Source organism: Schistocerca serialis, chromosome 6, assembly GCF_023864345.2.
Source record: "Schistocerca serialis cubense isolate TAMUIC-IGC-003099 chromosome 6, iqSchSeri2.2, whole genome shotgun sequence".
Lineage (NCBI taxonomy): Eukaryota > Metazoa > Arthropoda > Insecta > Orthoptera > Acrididae > Schistocerca > Schistocerca serialis.
This window is the reverse complement of record NC_064643.1, coordinates 213245064-213265228: the sequence shown is the minus strand read 5'-3', so window position 1 is coordinate 213265228 and position 20165 is coordinate 213245064. Positions and strand designations below refer to the sequence as shown.

The 20165-nt window shown below is 38.5% G+C and overlaps 1 protein-coding gene across 5 annotated transcripts in view; it reads right to left on the bottom strand.

Moving 5' to 3' along the window:
- Positions 1-20165, bottom strand: part of LOC126483934 (speckle targeted PIP5K1A-regulated poly(A) polymerase-like) — a 162276-nt gene that overhangs the window by 34042 nt on the left and 108069 nt on the right. For all 5 annotated transcript variants that reach the window (XM_050107214.1, XM_050107217.1, XM_050107213.1 and 2 more), the window contains one exon: positions 19290-19570. In XM_050107214.1, coding sequence (XP_049963171.1) covers positions 19290-19570 — 281 coding nt within the window. The remainder of the gene's footprint in view (positions 1-19289; positions 19571-20165) is intronic.

Below are 20165 nucleotides of genomic sequence, written 5' to 3'. Positions count from 1 at the left end.
CAGAGCATCCTCCTACAGGCCAACCGCAAATTAGAACAACATGCCACCCTTCACCTCAAAAAACTATCCAATCTCCTGGTTTCCCACCTCCGGAAAGGCAACTCACTCACCCTTCAAAATTTTTCCAGCAAACCTCAACCACCTCTCATTGCACACAAACCCAGTCTCTCCCATCTACTCAGTCTCCCACTTCCAGCTCCACTCCCTCCAAAACCTCAAAATTCCAATCAACACAATCTGGCACCACAACACCCTAATTCAGTAGTTAACCTTTCCTCCAAACCTCTCTCCCAATCCGAAACCTCTGTCCTGTCCAAAGGCCTCACCTTCAGCCCCACTCCCAGATTCAACCAAACAGCCCTCGTCAAAGATTTACTGTCCTACACTCGTACTCTCTGCTGGAAGTATCACTTTGCCACGAAGAAAAATGATCCTAATCCTACCCCTAATGATCCAACTCCCCAAGACACTATCCAAATTGAACCCTGCCTGGAACAGTTCCGTCCTCCGTCACAGCGGGACCCACCTCCTCTTCCTCACAATCACCCTCTCCAAATCTTCCAGGAATTTCTGACTTCCAGCCTTGCTTCTCAATCCTTCTTAAAAAACCTTAATCCTACTCCCAACATCACCACTGCTGAAGCCCAGGCTATCCGTGATCTGAAGGCTGACCGGTCCATCGTCATTCTTCCGGCGGACAAGGGTTCCACGACCGTGGTACTTGATCGTCAGGAGTATGTGGCTGAGGGACTGCGTCAGCTTTCAGACAACACCACATACAAAGTTTGCCAAGGTAACCCCATTCCTGAAGTCCAGGCAGAGCTTCAAGGAATCCTCAGAACCTTAGGCCCCATACAAAACCTTTCGCCTGACTCCATCCACCTCCTGACCCCACCGACACCCCGCACCCCTACCTTCTTCCTAAAATTCACAAACCCAATCACCCCGGCCGCCCCATTGTAGCTGGTTACCAAGCCCCCACAGAACGTATCTCTGCCTACGTAGATCAACACCTTCAACCCATTACGTGCAGTCTCCCATCCTTCATCAAAGACACCAACCACTTTCTCGAACCCCTGGAATCCTTACCCAATCCGTTACCCCCAGAAACCATCCTTGTAACCATTGATGCCACTTCCTTATACACAAATATCCCGCACGTCCAGGGCCTCGCTGCGATGGAGCACTTCCTTTCACGCCGATCACCTGCCACCCTACCTAAAACCTCTTTCCTCATTACCTTAGCCAGCTTCATCCTGACCCACAACTTCCTTCACTTTTGAAGGCCAGACATACCAACAATTAAAGGGAACAGCCATGGGTACCAGGATGGCCCCTTCGTACGCCAACCTATTCATGGGTCGCTTAGAGGACGCCTTCTTGGTTACCCAGGCCTGCCAACCCAAAGTTTGGTACAGATTTATTGATGACATCTTCATGATCTGGACTCACAGTGAAGAAGAACTCCAGAATTTCCTCTCCAACCTCAACTCCTTTGGTTCCATCAGATTCACCTGGTCCTACTCCAAATCCCATGCCACTTTCCTTGATGTTGACCTCCACCTGTCCAATGGCCAGCTTCATACGTCTGTCCACACCAAACCCACCAACAAGCAACAGTACCTCCATTACGACAGCTGCCACCCATTCCACATCAAACGGTCCCTTCCCTACAGCCTAGGTCTTCGTGGCAAACGAATCTGCTCCAGTCCGGAATCCCTGAAGCATTACACCAACAACCTGACAACAGCTTTCGCATCCCGCAACTACCCTCCCGACCTGGTACAGAAGCAAATAACCAGAGCCACTTCCTCATCCTCTCAAACCCAGAACCTCCCACAGAAGAACCACAAAAGTGCCCCACTTGTGACAGGATACTTTCCGGGACTGGATTAGATTCTGAATGTGGCTCTCCAGCAGGGATACGACTTCCTCAAATCCTGCCCTGAAATGAGATCCATCCTTCATGAAATCCTCCCCACTCCACCAAGAGTGTCTTTCCGCTGTCCACCTAACCTTCGTAACCTGTTAGTTCATCCCTATGAAATCCCCAAACCACCTTCCCTACCCTCTGGCTCCTACCCTTGTAACCGCCCCCGGTGTAAAACCTGTCCCATGCACCCTCCCACCACTACCTACTCCAGTCCTGTAACCCGGAGGGTGTACACGATCAAAGGCAGAGCCACGTGTGAAAGCACCCACGTGATCTACCAACTGACCTGCCTACACTGTGACGCATTCTATGTGAGAATGACCAGCAACAAACTGTCCATTCGCATGAATGGACACAGGCAGACAGTGTTTGTTGGTAATGAGGATCACCCTGTGGCTAAACATGCCTTGGTGCACGGCCAGCACATCTTGGCACAGTGTTACACCATCCGGGTTATCTGGATACTTCCCACTAACACCAACCTATCCGAACTCCGGAGATGGGAACTTGCTCTTCAATACATCCTCTCTTCCCGTTATCCACCAGGCCTCAATCTCCGCTAATTTCAAGTTGCCGCCACTCATACCTCACCTGTCATTCAACAACATCTTTGCCTCTGCCTCGACTGACATCTCTGCCCAAACTCTTTGTCTTTAAATATGTCTGCTTGTGTCTGTATATGTGTGGATGGATATGTGTGTGTGTGTGTGTGTGTGTGTGTGTGTGCGCGAGTGTATACCCATCCTTTTTTTCCCATAAGGTAAGTCTTTCCGCTCCCGGGATTGGAATGACTCCTTACCCTCTCCCGTAAAACCCACATCCTTCGTCTTTCCCTCTTTCCTGATGAGGCAACAGTTTGTTGCGAAAGCTTGAATTTTGTGTGTATGTTTGTGTTTGTTTGTGTGTCTGTCGACCTGCCAGCACTTTCATTTGGTAAGTCACTACATCTTTGTTTTTAAATATATTTTTCCTACGTGGAATGTTCCCTCTATTATAACCATATATATATAAAACAAAAGAAAGAATTATTGCAGGACTATGGTCACATTCTGAACACACTTTGAAAGATAACGAGGTCGTGCCTGTCTACAACACCTATTAATTGCAGGTGTAACCACAGAATGAATGTGGAAGGACTAAAAATGGTAAGTTGAAATAATGGACATGCTCTGAATATTTGCACTCTTATAAAAAAAAAAGACTGGTTTTGATAATTAAAAAAGAGTTGATGACTTTACACAAGAGGTCACAGTATGTAGAATGTTGTTAAATGAAGCTTAAATCTAGTATTACCAAGGCAAGAAGAGGTCAAGCCATATATTAGAAAGTGCATGTTACTGATATGAGCACCAAATATGAGTATTCACTACTTATTTGAATGTTCATCTACAATATTTTCTCGGCACAACCTTCGTAGTGACATATTTCAGTATATTATACAGACAAGAGTGGTATCCTGAAGATATTGATGTAAGTTAGGTACATCGAATTACACTCACTACAGGTACTTTCAAACAAGTAATGTTGATAACTTATATGATGCTGCACTGTCAGAATTTTGAGATTAGTTCAGCAGACACTAAGTAAGTAGTTTCACAAAGATACAAAGATGTGAGCACGAAGAGTTTACTTAATTATTCTATGGCATGTAGATAATGGAACTCAGCAGCAGATAACAATAAATAAGATAAAAAAAGAACTTGCTTCTTTCCATACCCTGTCACCATTCCTTGTAGACCAGTAGATGCTTTCCTAGCAGATTTGAGAGAGGCAGGGCTAAGCATAGCTATGTCTGCTTGTGTTGGTTAACATGCAATGAAGATTTCTTCACTTTTGTTCGCAATCTGTATTTACAGGCACACGAGTCAGACGAAATGTGAGGACAGTGGTTTATACATATCAACAAAATGTATGTATGTTTATTGTCCTTTCAAAATTGAAATTGGAAAAAAAAAAACAATTTTAATTGCTATTCTGTGTAAGGTAATATTATTCCATGAGCTCAAAGATTAAAAGAGTTACCTGCTCATGACAGATCTGTAAGAGATAAACATCCTTTGAATGGTCAAAGAAAATTTCAAGTATTGTGTATTTAAAATGTCATAATATGTTGTTATATGCATCCTAAGGGCGAAAGCAAAATTTTAAAGGACATACAGTGGTACTGAAATGTTGTTTTCTGCGCGAGTTATAAATGCTGTAATACATGTAGATGTGACTATGTATGAATTGTAACATATATGTACCCAACGTGTCAGCAACATGTAGATATATGTTTATATATGCTTAGGTTAAATCAATGTTGAACTGTAATGCTTATTTTGTATATGTTATGTGAAATGGCATATATGTATTGACAGAGTCGATATCAAGAGGAACTATTCAGTTAGCAAACACTTGGCATGTGCTGTAAAAAGGTTGCATTTACATGCGTGATAGTAAGTGAAGGTGCAGTTGCTTACAGTAAGCCAGACTTTTTGGTTCATTTTTTGTTGTGAGGGATGCTAGACTTTGCAAAAACAGACATAATGTCTCATGAGATAACAGCAATCAGTGATTTAATAATGTTACTTTAAATCCATCTTGATTGCAAATTTTTTTATTATTCATATGACCGGTTTCGGTTCATTCAGAACCATCTTCAGATCTGTAAAAATAATTATACTAATTTACTATTTCACGAAAGCAAATCTTTTTCATCCTATCTAATCAACATCAAATGTACCAGAACGTACCTGATATTTAAGTTACAGGAGTAACCCGTCAAATTCAGCAACTTTCACATGCTACGTCACATAAAATTGGTTGGCAGAGTGCACGTCATTTATATTAATTATAATACTATTACCGACAGGTGGCGTCTGGTACATTTGTTACATTCCATTTGCACATATTGTATTCAGTAGATCTTTTTTATATTAAAAATATTTAATTAAAATATGTAGATGTCAAAGCTAAAATCTGTACTTGTCAGCATTAAAAAACGGTAAAATTATCATTTTTATACGATCTAAAAGGCATAGGGCAATTTATATATCTATGGTGCTGGTGTGAACTTGTTTTCTACTACGGTCTGCTTCCGTGGTTCCCGCCACTTTGGTGTTGTGCCGCTGTCTGCTCAGTCGTCTGCTGTCCATCGCCGCGGGCAAGAGGGCCGCACAGGAGGGCCCCGTCAACGACGCCAGGCGTTGCACGCGTCTTCCGGCTTCTCCACCGCGCACCATCTCTCATCCCTCGGCCTGGATCTCCACACGCAACAGTTGTCATCTTAGTAGGTCGTCATAAATGCTAAAATAGGCGTTATGATTAAATTCGCTTTGTTCGTTGAGGATTAAATCCGGGTCTTTATTTTTGTGGGTGTATATTTCGATCTCTTCTAAAATGTTAAGAAACCGTCCCTTGTGAGCTCTATGCAGGATACCTAAGTTGTTTTCAATATTCGTGACTGAGTGCTTTGTCGCAGCCATATGCGCCCCAAAAGCTGTTTTGTTTTGAGAGTAGGTGTGCTCCCTGAATCTGGTTTCAAAGTTCCTACCAGTCTGCCCTATATATTGTTTACAGCAGTCATTACATTTGATTTTATATACACCTGAATCCTGAAATTTATTCGTACTATTACATATTCTATGCCGGAGCTTCAATTTTAACGTGAAAGTTGCTGAATTGGACGGGTTACTCCTGTAACTTAAATATCAGGTACGTTCTGGTACATTTGATGTTGATTAGATAGGATGAAAAAGATTTGCTTTCGTGAAATAGTAAATTAGTATAATTATTTTTACAGATCTGAAGATGGTTCTGAATGAGCCGAACCCGGTCATGTGAATAATAATAAAAAAATAAAAAAAAAATTGCAATCAAGACGGATTTAAAGTAACATGCTAGACTTTGCTACAAGGGACCATTCAAGGTGAAAACGTTTATTGACTAACCTGAAAATTTATGGGCTGACCTTGGACATTGAAATATGTGATGCACATCGTGGTTGCAGTACTACAGGGCAGAAATGATGGGCATTTCCATTGCAGAATTGGAAACTTTCAATCACGCACTTGCCTATAAACACTGTTCTACAGAACAGCTCTATGGACATTCATCATTATGCAAAAACTGTCAAGACAAACTGTACTGCCTAGCCGTGTTTCCCCAATGTACTTACAAGGTGTGCATGCAACAAAAATTGCTTAACATTTGTGAGCACAGTCCTGCAAGAGGCGTGTAAGCAGTTACTCCACAATAATACAGCGGCGGACTCCGACTTTGAATGTGCCCTTTGTCGTGGCATGGACTTGGAAAATCAAACTTTCAGAATATGTAAATAAAACTTTAAAATAAGAGAGAGCTGGCATGTTTAAGGTAAACATTAAAATAAGTTTGGCCATCAATAAATATGTTATATAAATTATAGCCAAAAATTAATTTGCATATGTTATGATTGTACATAAAGGCGCACCGCTCTACTGTATACTGTTGTCCAGTAAACGTAGACTATGTTGTATTGGGGCTTACGCTGGTTTACCTATATGGATAGATGCTTTATTTTTCTCTTTTTATTTTTATCCATTAATTTGCTCAAGCAGCTCACAGCAAAGATTAAAATTTGGTATGCCCACAACAAACAAGCCTATGGAGTTAGCAAAAAAAGAAAATGAAAAACATTACTCTTCTCATGTTTTGTAAAAACTCCTCTTGAATGTTTCATGATCCTGTACTGTCTCTCTTTTTCCATCCACAATAGAGAGAGGATGCGGATTTTTATTTAGTTCACCAATAGTGTGAAATATATTAATTCTTATGCTACAAAGTCAATGTCACTTATTAATTCTTTATTTCACCTGATCCATCTATCTGTGTCACCAGTATATGTAATATTTTGGAGAAACAAGAAAGAAGCACAATGGACGCCATAACATTGTCTTTAAAAAAGAAGAGGAGGTAAATAACTTCAAGACTCACACAACTATCAACTAATAATACAATATTATATGTTTCTGACTGTCTGGAGTGTGTGTCTCTGTGAGTAAATTAGCTGAGACACACACTCTTGAGCGAACTCACTATTATTGCATCCATTGTGCAGCACCAGCTAACTTCCATCATAATTATTATTCTTAAAATTATTAATCAGTAAAAGAGGCACATATGTTGTATGATAAATACTCCTAGCTCCTTTATTCACTGAGATGTGGAAGTAACTTGTCCCCAAGAGTCAGAGGTCGGTTGCTCAGGACACATACAAGTTTCCATAGCATTATAGGAAAACTTAAGCAGCATCCATATAAACATCCACAGTACTTGGGGAATGGCAGAGCAGGACATGTATACATGTCCACAGCAGTGAAAGCGTTAAACGGAACTTACAGTTAAATTTTAATAAAACCTATTTTTATCAGTGCAATATGATGCTGCCAACGAAAGTATGTACCTTGACAAGCTATTTAATCTGACTCTTTGATCATTACTGTATCAGCCTTGGTTAATACCTTGAAGCTATCTGTTTAGAGCTGAGGTATCCCATCCTTGTCAGAAAACAGGCACCCCATCCTTATCAGAAAACATCTGATGCCATTATTCAAAGCTTGCTACTTATTTTAACTATTTATTATTTTTAATTTTTAAAGATTTGTCTGTTACCATTTCCTTCGCCCTAATGGAACTCAATAACTTTACATGATACTGATACTTATGTTAACTTGAAATATTCTGTGCATCATGCTCTTGAAAGGGATGTATAATGCTTCTCAGTACCTCACGCGATTGTCAAAATACAATCAGATAAGCAACAAGCTTTGAATAATGGCATCATATGCTTTTCTAACCAGTGTGGGATGCCTCAGTAATACACTGAAAGCTTCAAGTGGCCATGTCACATCCCCTTTACTGTCATGGAAGCCAATGGCTCGGAAGAGCTTGTCGCATTACAGCAGAAGAAAGATTAGTACAATAGTAAGCAATGTGTCAACTTTAGTCCAGAGATGATAGAGAGAGAGAGAGAGAGAGAGAGAGAGAGAGAGAGAGAGAGAGAAATAAAAAATGATTTATGGAAGAGAAAGGAATAGCGTAATTAAGAACTGGGAGGAAAATATGAGAAAAAGATAACAAAGAAAGGAAGGAAGTGAAAGCAAAAGCACTAAATAAAACAATGAGACAAAAATAAATAAAAATATATATCATGAAAACAGAGAGAAGGGGATGCACTAAAGGAGACTAAGTATGGGAGGGTGTCGTGAAGAGAGGATATATTGAAGGGCAAGTTCCCATATTTGAGGGTAAGAACACACACACACACACACACACACACACACACACACACACATACACACACACACACACACACACACTGCTGATCATTAAAGCTGTACCAGGAAGGATAGCAAATAACAAAATTTTACTTATTGTGCATATTAAGTGTAATAGGAAGAACACATGATTAAATTTATAGGTTATTCGGTGAACATCAGGTGTAAAATTTAAGTGCACAGAGTTGCCACCTCTGGCTGCAACAAAAGTTTTAACCCAGATGGGCTTTGATTCAAACTTTGCCCCATGCTGCTTCAGCTCTATGCCAGAACTTGTTAATCATACGGGCTGATGAGTGTTGGTATGCTCCAATCATGACCAGATGGGTACATCCAAATGAAGTGGTCCAATAAAAATTAAGTTGGTTGTTTGACCATTTTTAAATATTTTAATTTTTTTATATGTGATTACCCTATAATTGAGAAGTTCAAAACAGCTTTTTAAAAAAATTTTACCTTTCATCTTTACTGAATGGCGGCCATTTTCATTTGTAAGCATGCGACAATGTTTCAGTTAAGAGACGTTAGCAAAAATATGAATATCTCTGCACTGGGTTAAGTTAAAACATTGCAATTGACATGATTGTTTTTAGAAAAGTGTCCCCTACAACATTGTCTGTTACACAAAATACCTTAAATTCAAAACTAACCAGTCAAAATCACCTCCAAAGTTTGGTATCCAAATTTTCAAAAATCCACTTTTTAGGCCCAAAAATAACAAACAAGGAGTGATTTATGAGAGTCTATTTTTTTCCTATAGTTAGATATCATACACCAGTAGTCTCATATGGAGCAAGAACACTTACAAATGTTTCCTTAATTTTTTATGAATTTTTGAAATTTGAAAATTTTCATTTTTTGTAAAGTTTGGGGTTAGTTATCTCAGGTGGGACTGAATATAAAAATATGATTTTTGCGCAGTTTGTAGACCTATATGATAGCAACATTGATATCTGACTGTGAACAAAGATACAAATTTTTCAAAATGACGAAATAATTCACATTACTCTACAACTGATCTTATGGCTGTTGCCTATTTAAATGCTTTATTGTTTCATTGTAATAAAATTTAACTGTGACATATATATAGTTAGCACTATCACCCAATATTCATTTAGTTCATTCATTTTTAATAATGCAATATTAAACAATAGGAGCTTTCGCTTTTGTTCTGTGGTAATAAAAATGCCCATTTACGTTTAGGTTTATTGTCAATACAGAAGTACATTATTGCTGGGTGTGACATTGTTGTAGTTAGTCTGTTCTGAAACCTCTTTTAGAGTGGATGTTCATAGTTCATTGCGAGTGTAGAATGTGTTAAGTGCTTTGTTCTGTGTGTAATTTGTAATTAATTTTGAGAGATTAACTGGAATACAATAACATGGATGAAAAGTGCTCTGTTGGACAGATAGCAAGTGAAGTGTGTCACAAAACAGTTTACAGTTCAGTTTCAAAAAACTTGAAAAATTTCAATGACTTTGATGAAGTTAGACAAACTTAGTTTAAATTTCGAGTAAGTTCTTCTGTAACATCAGTATGTGAGTATCATGAGAAGAAATATATTCTGAAGTACAACCACATTTTTGGAAGAAAGTGCTGTGATCCACTTAAAGTTCATAAAAAGCCTATAACTAAAGGTTGAGGGAAATAAAACTTGAACATTTGTCCTTGTTATGTGAGAGTGAAACAGCTTCCCAAGTGAAATGTAATGTGATTCCTGAAAATTCCCTGTACCAAAATTGTTACTCAAAAATATTTGTTGTGAATCCAGAACCAGAATCATGTAACCTTGGTAATGACATTTATATTCCAAAAGAGGAAATTGTTAGCATATTGGATATTGTTTGTTCTAAGTTAGACGTATCTCCTACTTCGAAAATAATAAAATTAAGTAGCAGAAAAAGGAAAGCAGCGATTTAAAATAAGGTACAACAAATTTCAGACAAAATTAGAAAAGTCTTGGAATCATGCTTTAATAATACAGATACCAACATTATTTCTAAATAAGAAGAAAATCTACCACCAGCATCATCTGACACTGAATTTTTGAGCTTAATAGAGAAATTAAAAATTAAATGTTCAGTGACATCTAAAGAGGAAAAAGTTAAAATTTTAAGTTTGCTCCCTAGCTCATGGTCAAGAGAAAAAAAAAATAGTTCATGAATTCAACATTTCTCATTGTTTGGTTAAACTAACCCGAAAATTAGTGAAAGAGCAAGGAATTCTTCCAGTTTTAGGAAAGAAGAAAGTAGGTACAAGTGAAGAAACAATTAAAAAGATGCAGCAGTTTTTTTGAAGATGATGAAAACAGCAGAGTGTGCCCAGGTTGCAAAGATAGCAAAAGAGTTGTTATAAGTGGAGTTAAAGTAACGAAGCAGAAATGACTAGTGCTGTCAAATTTAAATGAATTTTATGTAGCTTTCGAAAATTCTCATCCTGAATGCAAAATTGGAAGGTCAAAATTTTGTGACCTCCACCCTAACTAGTGTATTTTGGCTGGATCCTCAGGGACACACTCTGTATGTGTTTGTTTATATCTTCAAAATGTCAAACTGATGATGGTGGGTGCAAAACTCAGTGATCTTAACTACAAAGAGTTACTAGATTTAATGGTCTGTGACACTAACAGTTATGACTGCATGATAAGTTTGTGTAATAAATGCCTGGTAAGGGAAGCATTATTGAATTGTTTCACGAATGATGAGGAAATGCCAGACAGTATTACCTTCAAACATTGGGTCACAACTGACAGGGCAGAAATGATAACAGTGGTTAAGTCTCAGAAAGAGTACTTGGAATCCTTAACTGATAACTTACAAAAACTCAAAAGTCACCACTATGTTTCTAAAATCCAAGGTAAGTTTTTGAAGGACAAAAAAGCACAACTTCATGAAACTGTATGCATAGTGCTAGCAGATTTTCCAGAAAATTTTACATTTGTGATTCAGGATGCAATACAAGGGTACCACTGGCTCAATGATCAGGCAATAGTGCATCCATTTATTCCCTACTTTAAAAATGAGAGAGATGAAGTTTGCAGTTCTTCAATTTGCAGTCTAAGCTACTACTTGGAGCACAACAATTTGGCTGTATATGTGTTTCAAAAGTATGTAATAAATTACATAAAAGAAAATTTTCCCAAGGTTGAGAAGCTCATATACTTTTCAGATGGAAGTGGTAGTCAGCATAAGAACAAAAGGAATTTTTCAAATCTGTGCAAGCACAAAGTAGACTTTGGGTTGGATGCTGAATGGCACTTTTTTGCGTCTTGCCATGGTAAAAATGCATGTGATGGAGTAGGAGGTACAACAAAATGTGAAGTAAGTAAAGCCAGCCTACCAAGACCAACCACAGACCAAATTCTCACATTACAGGACATGTATGTCTTTCCAAGGATAATATTAAAGGCATTACCTATTTTATGATCAAGAAAGAAAAAGAGGTTCTGCATACAAAAACAACACTTCAAACCAGATTTGAAAATAAAAGGCACAACGCATTTCCACAAATTCCTTGGCACTGAAGAAAACTTAGTTCGATGCTATGCAACAGCAGAAACCAAAATTTATGAGGATCATTGTGTCAGTAAAATTACATCTCTGTCTTTAACGTTGAATGATATAGTGGCATGTGTGTATGATGAACAGTGGTGGCTTGCAGAGGTTGAAAGAATAAGTTTGGAAAACAATGATGTTTTTGTGCATTTTTACAATCCTGCTGGCCCAAGAACATCATTCAAGAAATCTACTAGTGACAAAGTTTGGATACCAATGAAAAATGTTTTAAGGAAACTTTCAGTGCTTGAACTTACCACAGCAACTGGGAGGTCTTATTCTATATCACAGAAGCTGTCTGAAGAAATAAGTGTTCTTCACATTCACCACCAGGTTTAGAAACAGTCGGATCTCGAAGGACGTTAATTGAAAATATTTATTTTAAGTAAGTCAAAATAATATAAATGTTAATTTCAGCGATGTTTCCAATGTTTGTCTTGTGAGCATTATCTGTCCGTATGCTAGCTACTGCTGACTGCCAAGACAATGAAAGTCTGTAATCTTCATTACAGTTCATGTTGGTGGTCAACTTTACTATCTTGATTGTGCCTTGTATCTTCATTTGGTAGGCAAGTGGCTCTCTAGCTAGCACACAAGTCTCCTCAAAATGTATATGTTGACCATATGATTTCGGTGTTCTGCCACAACAGATTTCTATGTCTGTCCGAGCTGTACGTGATGTTAATTGTCTATGTTGTTGGAAGTTGCCACAACTCACAATCACAGCTGACCTCACAAAAACCAGCTATGTATAGTTCATTGATGGCATCTTACATGGTCTACAGCGGGTCAAAAGTTTTGTTGTTGCTCCAAAAAATCAGTTTAATGCCCAACTGGCAAAGAATTTTTCACCACATGGTCTGTGATTCCTCCCAGGTATGGTACAAGAGTGAAGCATAATTGTTCTACCAACTCACATCTGTAGTTCTTGTTCTTTGTGGACATGGCATGGTTATCAAAGGTTCTTCACTGCATACATTAGTTCTGTAGGTGGAGCACAGCTTCTGCAGTTCCAACTACGTCAGCAGTACTGCAGATTTGATTATCCCTGAGTCAACATAGGCAAATTCCATTCTTCTGCTGTGAGTAATGGTGATTGTGGGGAAAGGCAGGAGGGGTGGGTGGTTCATAGCACGCAGGTATAGTAAAACCCTTTTTTAACGAATCTCTGGGGACCTTAATATTTCTTCCTTAAATAGGAGTTTTGCCAGAACACACGGAAAGAGTGATCCAGAATCACAGTTCAAGCATTTTAAGGTAACATAAGAGCTTTTTAATTACAAAATTACCAATACCTTGTGCTACAAATTTAAATGCAGTAAATATATTCCACTTTTCACAATGCACATCCTTTATTCATTCTAAAAAAAATCAAAAAGTTTTGTTTGTTTTGTCCTTCCAGAATATTGTAGTGAAAGAAGTTGTCACTTCAGCTGGTTGACAGAAGTTAGAATTGATCCATCTACATCAAAAGAGGAAAATCGAACAATGGAAACTCTTGGTAGGAATATCCAAAACACAGGAAAAGATAGATTGCTACTTACCATAAAGATGACACACTAAACTGCAGACAGGCATAATTAAAAGACACTTACACATAAGCTTTTGGCCACAGCCTCTGTCAGGAAGAGGCATTCTGGTCCAAACTGCCAAAGTTGGCAGTCGTGTGCAAGGTATGCTTGTTTGTGAGAATGAATGGTGTGTGTTTCTCTTCTTCTGACAAAGGCTATGGCCAAGAGCTTAAGTGTAAGTGTCTTAATTGTGCCTGTCTGCAACTTAGCATATCATCTTTACGGTAAATAGTAATCTATCTTTTCCCACATTGTTAAAAGGGGAAAAGAAATTCCCAACAGTATCATTTTCTTTCACAGCAGCAGGGAAACTTAATGCAAGTCTCCTTTTTTCCTTCATCTTCATCACTGTCACCGCTAGCTCCTACCTGTGTTCCTTCATAAGCACTTCATTTGCACTCATCTCAGGTATGGAAGTCGGGACATCAGTATCACAACAAACATCTCCTGGATTGTGGCATTTTCAGATATACCAGTTTTGGTACACCTACTCCAGTTTTCTTCTAGATCTTCTTCAACAGTTAATGATGAACCATAGCCAGACTTTGTGAAATAATTTAACACAGTCTACTGTGTTACAGAATTCCAGGCAGCAACAAACATATGCTTAGGCTGTACAATGCTGAGTCTCATCATTACTTTCCTCTCAAAGGATGAAACTGATTTCTACACAGCTGCTACTCTACATTTTGTTGTAACAGAGTGTATTATACCCACATTCAGAGACTACAGATAACCTGTGCAGTTCGGAGGAAGAAACAAAACAGTTTCCTTGGGGTGTACAGGGCTTAAGTCAATAATAAATACAATTTTCCATCCCGCTGCACCCATTGTGGCATCCAAATGTCTGAAAAAGTCAGCGAGATTTGTGACATCTCCAGGGACAGGCGTTGTACTCATATGTACAAAATAGTGTTTTTATGTTTTGAAAGCATCTGGGAATTAATAGTGGAGGAAACTTTTCACTTGCATCACTATATACACAATAGTGTCGTCATCCTTTCTTTACTTTTTTTACCACTGTGGAATTTTTCTTCCTTAACAGCATATGATTTTGCAGGAAGTGAACTATAAAAGACATCAGTTTTATCAGTGCTGAAAATGTAGGGATCATGACCCTGTACGAGGTGTGTGAGAAAGGAATAAGACCGACAAGACTGCAACCGATCTGACAACGCAGCATAAACATACTTGTGTAGACAGGTGTGTTCATTCCTTCTAGATGTACAGTCCAAGTTTCAGCTCCGTACAGCCACCACATGATTTTTGAAAGTGGCACCAGTGAAGTTGTGCTGTGTGTTACAAAAATGGGAAAAGTGGAATTTAGAGCAACATTTTGCCCTCAAGTTTTGCGTTAAATTTGGGGAATCCACATGGATGACCTTTGGAAAGTTTGAAACAGAGCTATGGGGAACATACATTATCAAGAGCACAAGTTTTTCACTGGCAGAAATCACTTTTGGAAGGGCAAGAGTACGTTGTTGATGAACCTCACTTCTTTCACTGTACACCAAATTTTGACAAAGTTTTGCACATGTGTCAAAATGATGCCACAAAGCCTCACAACTGAGCAGAAGTATAATCAAAGTAATGTGTGATCTTCTTGAGAGGGTTACCAATTACCACAAATGGTTTACTCATATGGTCACAGGTGATGAAACCTGTATTTTTTAGTACAATCCTAAGTCGAAGCAGCAACGCCGGGAGTGGCACTCTGAGACAGCTCCTCGAATGAAAAAAGCTCGAATGAGCAAATCAAAGATCAAAACAATGATGATTTGTTTTTTTGAAAGGACAGGTATCATACATAAAGAACTTGTTCCTCAAGGTCAAACTGTCAACTAAGTGTTTTACAAAGATGTCTTTGATAGACTCAGGAAAAGGGTGAATCAAGTTAGACTTGACATTATAGACGAATGGATTCGGCATCATGACAACAACTCATGTCACACGGCCACTACCATCACTCAAAAAGTAATCCTGTTGTTCCACAGCCCCCTATTCACCTGATCTGAGTCCTTGTAACTTTTTTGCCTTCCCAAAATTGAAAAATGTCTTAAATTGAGGTCCTTTCAGGACTCTGGAGAGCATTCAAAAGAATATGACCGACATCTTAAAGGCCACACCAGTTGAAGCGTTTCAGTGCTGCTACGAACACTGGCAACAACAACTCCACCGACATATAGCTGCCAAAGGGAACTATTTTGAAGGGGGCAATATTGTTGTTTGCAACAAATAAAACTTTGGTAGAGAAAAGCTCAGTCTCATTACTTTTCTCACACACCTCATATCAATGGTGGCAGTACAATGTTCTCCCAATAGTTCATGTTTCTATGATCAAAGCCTCGCTAATGCCATTCTTCAGATTGGGTTCACGAGTCTTCTCTTGCAGTATGTTTCCACTTATGGGAATGTTTCCCCTTCTCAGTCCTTGAAACTACTTTAGAAGAATATTTTCCACAGCTCTTAAAGTAGATGTATGAATGTTCTTCCTTTCTGGATCTGCAAGAATCGTTAGGTTTGGCATTTAAGAACTTTTTGAATATGCTACACATGCAGATTGAACTAAACTGGATTTCTTCACCATGTCAGAAAGATTTATGTTACAATTGCCACTGACATAGCGGATGATCACCAGCTTTTGTTGAACTGTAAGCTTTCTACATTTGCAAGCCATAACTCCACAAAAGCAAAATTGATAGCTTTGACATTTCATTAAACAAACAACTACACTTTTTGTGCTTGGTAGACTCAGGGACTGTGACATCTGATCATGTGATGTAAGTCAAACGGAAATCTATTTCTGATTCTTTCACTGCATCTGCTGCTATTGATACAAGGGAAGTTGAGTTGGTGACTACGATAGTCTGCTTGAAAGCAGACTTCTTGTTGAAGCAGGGTTTTTAAACGTGGGGAAACATAACACTGTTCTTATAGGAGTGTCGCTAGGACCAACGGAACTATTCCTTAAAAGCAAGATTTCCTTATTAGTGGGTTTGTTAATTCAGGGTTTCATTGTATGTATCAATGTTGCTCAGTTTCTTGTACATTAGACGCCTGCTCCTGTTGATACACAGCACATGCTGGGAGTTTATGAAGTCTGATGTAAGTGGGAGGTAATTTACATTGGAGGGACCTAACAGAACATGGATAAAAAAGCAAAGCGCTTCCTATGGCTCAAACCACCTCATAAAGTCACGTGGAAAAATGTCAAAATGAATGTGGCAAACATATACAAATCAAGACGACTTGGCAGCCACTTCCCTTCAAAAGGAAGCTATGAGAGCTGAAGGTAGTCAAGTGGTCCATAACATGAACCACAATAGTAGTAACAAGTTTCCATTGCTTTGCCAGCCAGCAGTAGCCAGGAAAAGACTGTTCTGCCACACAAGTCCATGAACACTTTCACAGACAGCACACAATGTAAAAACCTGTCCTAACTGGTAATAGACACCATAGGAACAGCAGAACATTACAGAATCATCTCCCTCCTGATTTCCATCTTAAATTACAATGAATAAAGAACTACAGTTTCCTTCCTCTTCACTTTGACGCTCAATCATATGAAAACTCTTATTCCTGCTCCTTTTAATGAAATATAGGGGCAGGCCTGAAGATTAAAAGTTGTACTGACCCGGATTGGTTGATTTGGGAGAGAGGACCAAACAGTGATGTCATTGGTCCCACCGAATTAGGGATGGATGGGGAAGGAAGTCAGCCATGCCCTTCAAACGAATCATCCCAGAATTTGCCTGAAGCGATTTAGGGAAATCTCGGAAAACCTAAATCACAATGGCCAGACACAGATTTGAACCGTTGTCCTCCCGAATGTGAGTCCGGTGTGCTAACCACTGCTCCACCTTCCTCGGTGACCCAGATGAATTAAATTCCCAAATGAAGGCTGTTTGCAACAATGGCTGAAATGATGGTACATCATTTTACAAGACAACATGGTCTACAACCCAGAAGAATTTTAAGTAAGTGTTACAAATTGTTCGGCTTTAAAAAACGTCAAAATGATCAAGTGGTTACATGAAATAAAATGAATTAAATTAGCAAATAAGACATTTCTTAGAGCATAAACGTTTCAAAGGCTCCGCAAATCACCCGTATGGGAAAATGATCTCGATGCTGGGTCTCAACACAGCTGGCTAAATTCTCAGTGCAACAGCACATCGTACCTTCACTTCAGGAGTCAACCTCTCTGGCCAATGTCTATCAGATCATAAAAATTTTTTAAGTTTTAGATTTTTCAGTTCTCATCAATTCCTGAATTGAATATGAAGCAAATATAAATTCTTCATATACTTATCTAATGACGATTATAAATTTTCTTGTAGAATAAGATGTTCCCAAGGAAGAATGTCTTGAAACGTGTGAAGACTCAATAGTTCTCAGTGATGAATTACAGTCAGTGTCAGAAACAACTACTTCTAATGTCATTCTGGAAAGTATTTTTACCTAAGTTTTATTCTGATATACTGAAACAAAGACAAAGAAGTGAACACTGCACTCTAAGGTGTCATTAATTAAATATGGCTGAGTGTCAAACATTAACAAAATTGTGAAATTTCCTGGCTGACTAAACCTGTGTACCAAACTACGATATACACTTTCAACCTTCAGGAAGTTTCACAATATCGAACAAACTACTGCAGAACAAAATATATGTTATGGAATTAATTAAAATGCATTCACTGTGTTACCCCAAAGCTCCAGATTCGCGCTTAAAATTGCAACACCATGAATATAAGTCACATGCATTTGAAAATGGTATAACAGTTTACCAGATATAAAATCCTAGTCACATGATGAACAACAGCCATATAAATAGCAATGTAACATTTGTAAATGTCCTTTAAAACTGTTATACTGTGGGGCACAAATATTTTTTCTAACTTATTTTGTGATACATAAAATTCAGGGCTGTAGCAGAATGTTGCATGGAAGAGTACTAACATAAATATGAAATACATATTATTTACACAGATCAGGCAAGAGAAGATGAGGAAACTGAAAATCAAACAAAAGCTACTAGAAGACAACATTAAAGGAAATGTTCTAAGAGATGAACAACTAAATGACTTGGGAATGCAGGAAGTAACAGGTATTGAAATCTGCAAATTTACCATACAATGGGTACATACATTTAAGGCATAGTTATGAAGAATTTTTTAAGTTGCATCATAACATGAAGAGATTTATGCAGCACTGAGCCTTTCATGAGTTTAATGGCTATGCATCATTATAATACTGTGTGTGTAGAGTTTTATCATTGAGCAATGCACCACTCCTCAGTGTTTTACTACCGACCTATAAACATAATTGACTAACAAACAAAAATGTACATAAAAAAGAAATATTTGAACTGAAAACAACAGTGATATAAAGAACTGTAATGGACCATTTTTAATCTCTCTTTCCTTCAATGGTTATGCTCTGCCTGCAAACCAAATACAATCTTCCTAACATAACGTTCTCTCTCTCTCTCTCTCTCTCTCTCTCTCTCTCTCTCTCTCTCTCTCTCACACACACACACACACACACACACACACTTTCACTAACCACACCTGCCCCTTTGAAAATCAAAGTGAAAGGTGGCTCTCTCAAGCACTTTTGATGCCGCCAACTTTGACAAAAAGGAAGGCAGTGACAAAGTTGCTTTAGATTGTGCATACAGAAAGACGTTCCCTTCTATTTTTCTGATGGAAAGTTTTCATGATAAACAGTTTTCATGATAAACAGACAGCCCCTGCCAATATGCTTCATCTTTCAATATAGCAATTTCAAATATTATGCAAACGATAGCTTAAGACTGAATCTCATACATAAATGCACTTTACTTTTCAAATTTTGTTGTGTAGCTAAGGAATGTAGCACACACAATTATAGCACAAATATCTCAAAATAGGAGTATAATTGAGTCACTTACCGGTCTTAACCATCTCATATGCTTGTTTGCATTTAATTTGAAACTCTGATACAGTTTCTTCATCAACTCTACTGGTCAGATTCACATTTAATTGATATGGGTCCTGTAAAACCATAGGGGTATCTACCCTGAGTGGTCTAGCACCACTATACATTATTCTATTGTACAGCTGCATTTCTGGTGGGATTGCCATTCCTCCTCTAATGAAAATTTCACGGTTCAGCACATCTCCCATGTATGGTGCCAATACTACTCGATCCAGTCTAACTTCTGAGAAGTAACTGCAAAAAAAATGTTGATAGCAAAAAAAATGAAAAATAAAATATTACAGACAGACTTTACATCATAATTTTTAGGGAAATAAGCTATATTGTAAAGACAAGGTAATCATGAGATAGAAAAAAGAAATGCTCACATCGACTTCAAAATACATCAATTTTTCAAGAACCTCTACCTCTTAACTGCTCAAGAAAGTACCGATAAACAAAAAAGGAGGTAATGGGCAGTAGACAAGCATATTTGAAGTTCATTTAAGAGTACTGTCAGCTATCGGAGAAAAGTCTTCCTCACACACACACACACACACACACACACACACACACACAAAATCACTATTGTTTCCTCTGTATGGGGAGGGATAGTTGGGTAGGGATTGGAGGAAGATGCCATAGTGCTATCTTTGGAAGTGTGCAAGATGCAACAAGGACAGGATAGAAGGTGGTTAGGCACACAACATCGGGAGGCTGCACTGGTAAAGAGGGGGGGGGGGGGGGGGAGCAAAGAAGGGGAAAGAAGTATGCAGGGGGTCTGGGGGGTACAGCAAGCATGTGTAACTGGAATGGGAGCAGGGAAGTTGATGGCAACAAGCGTGGATGG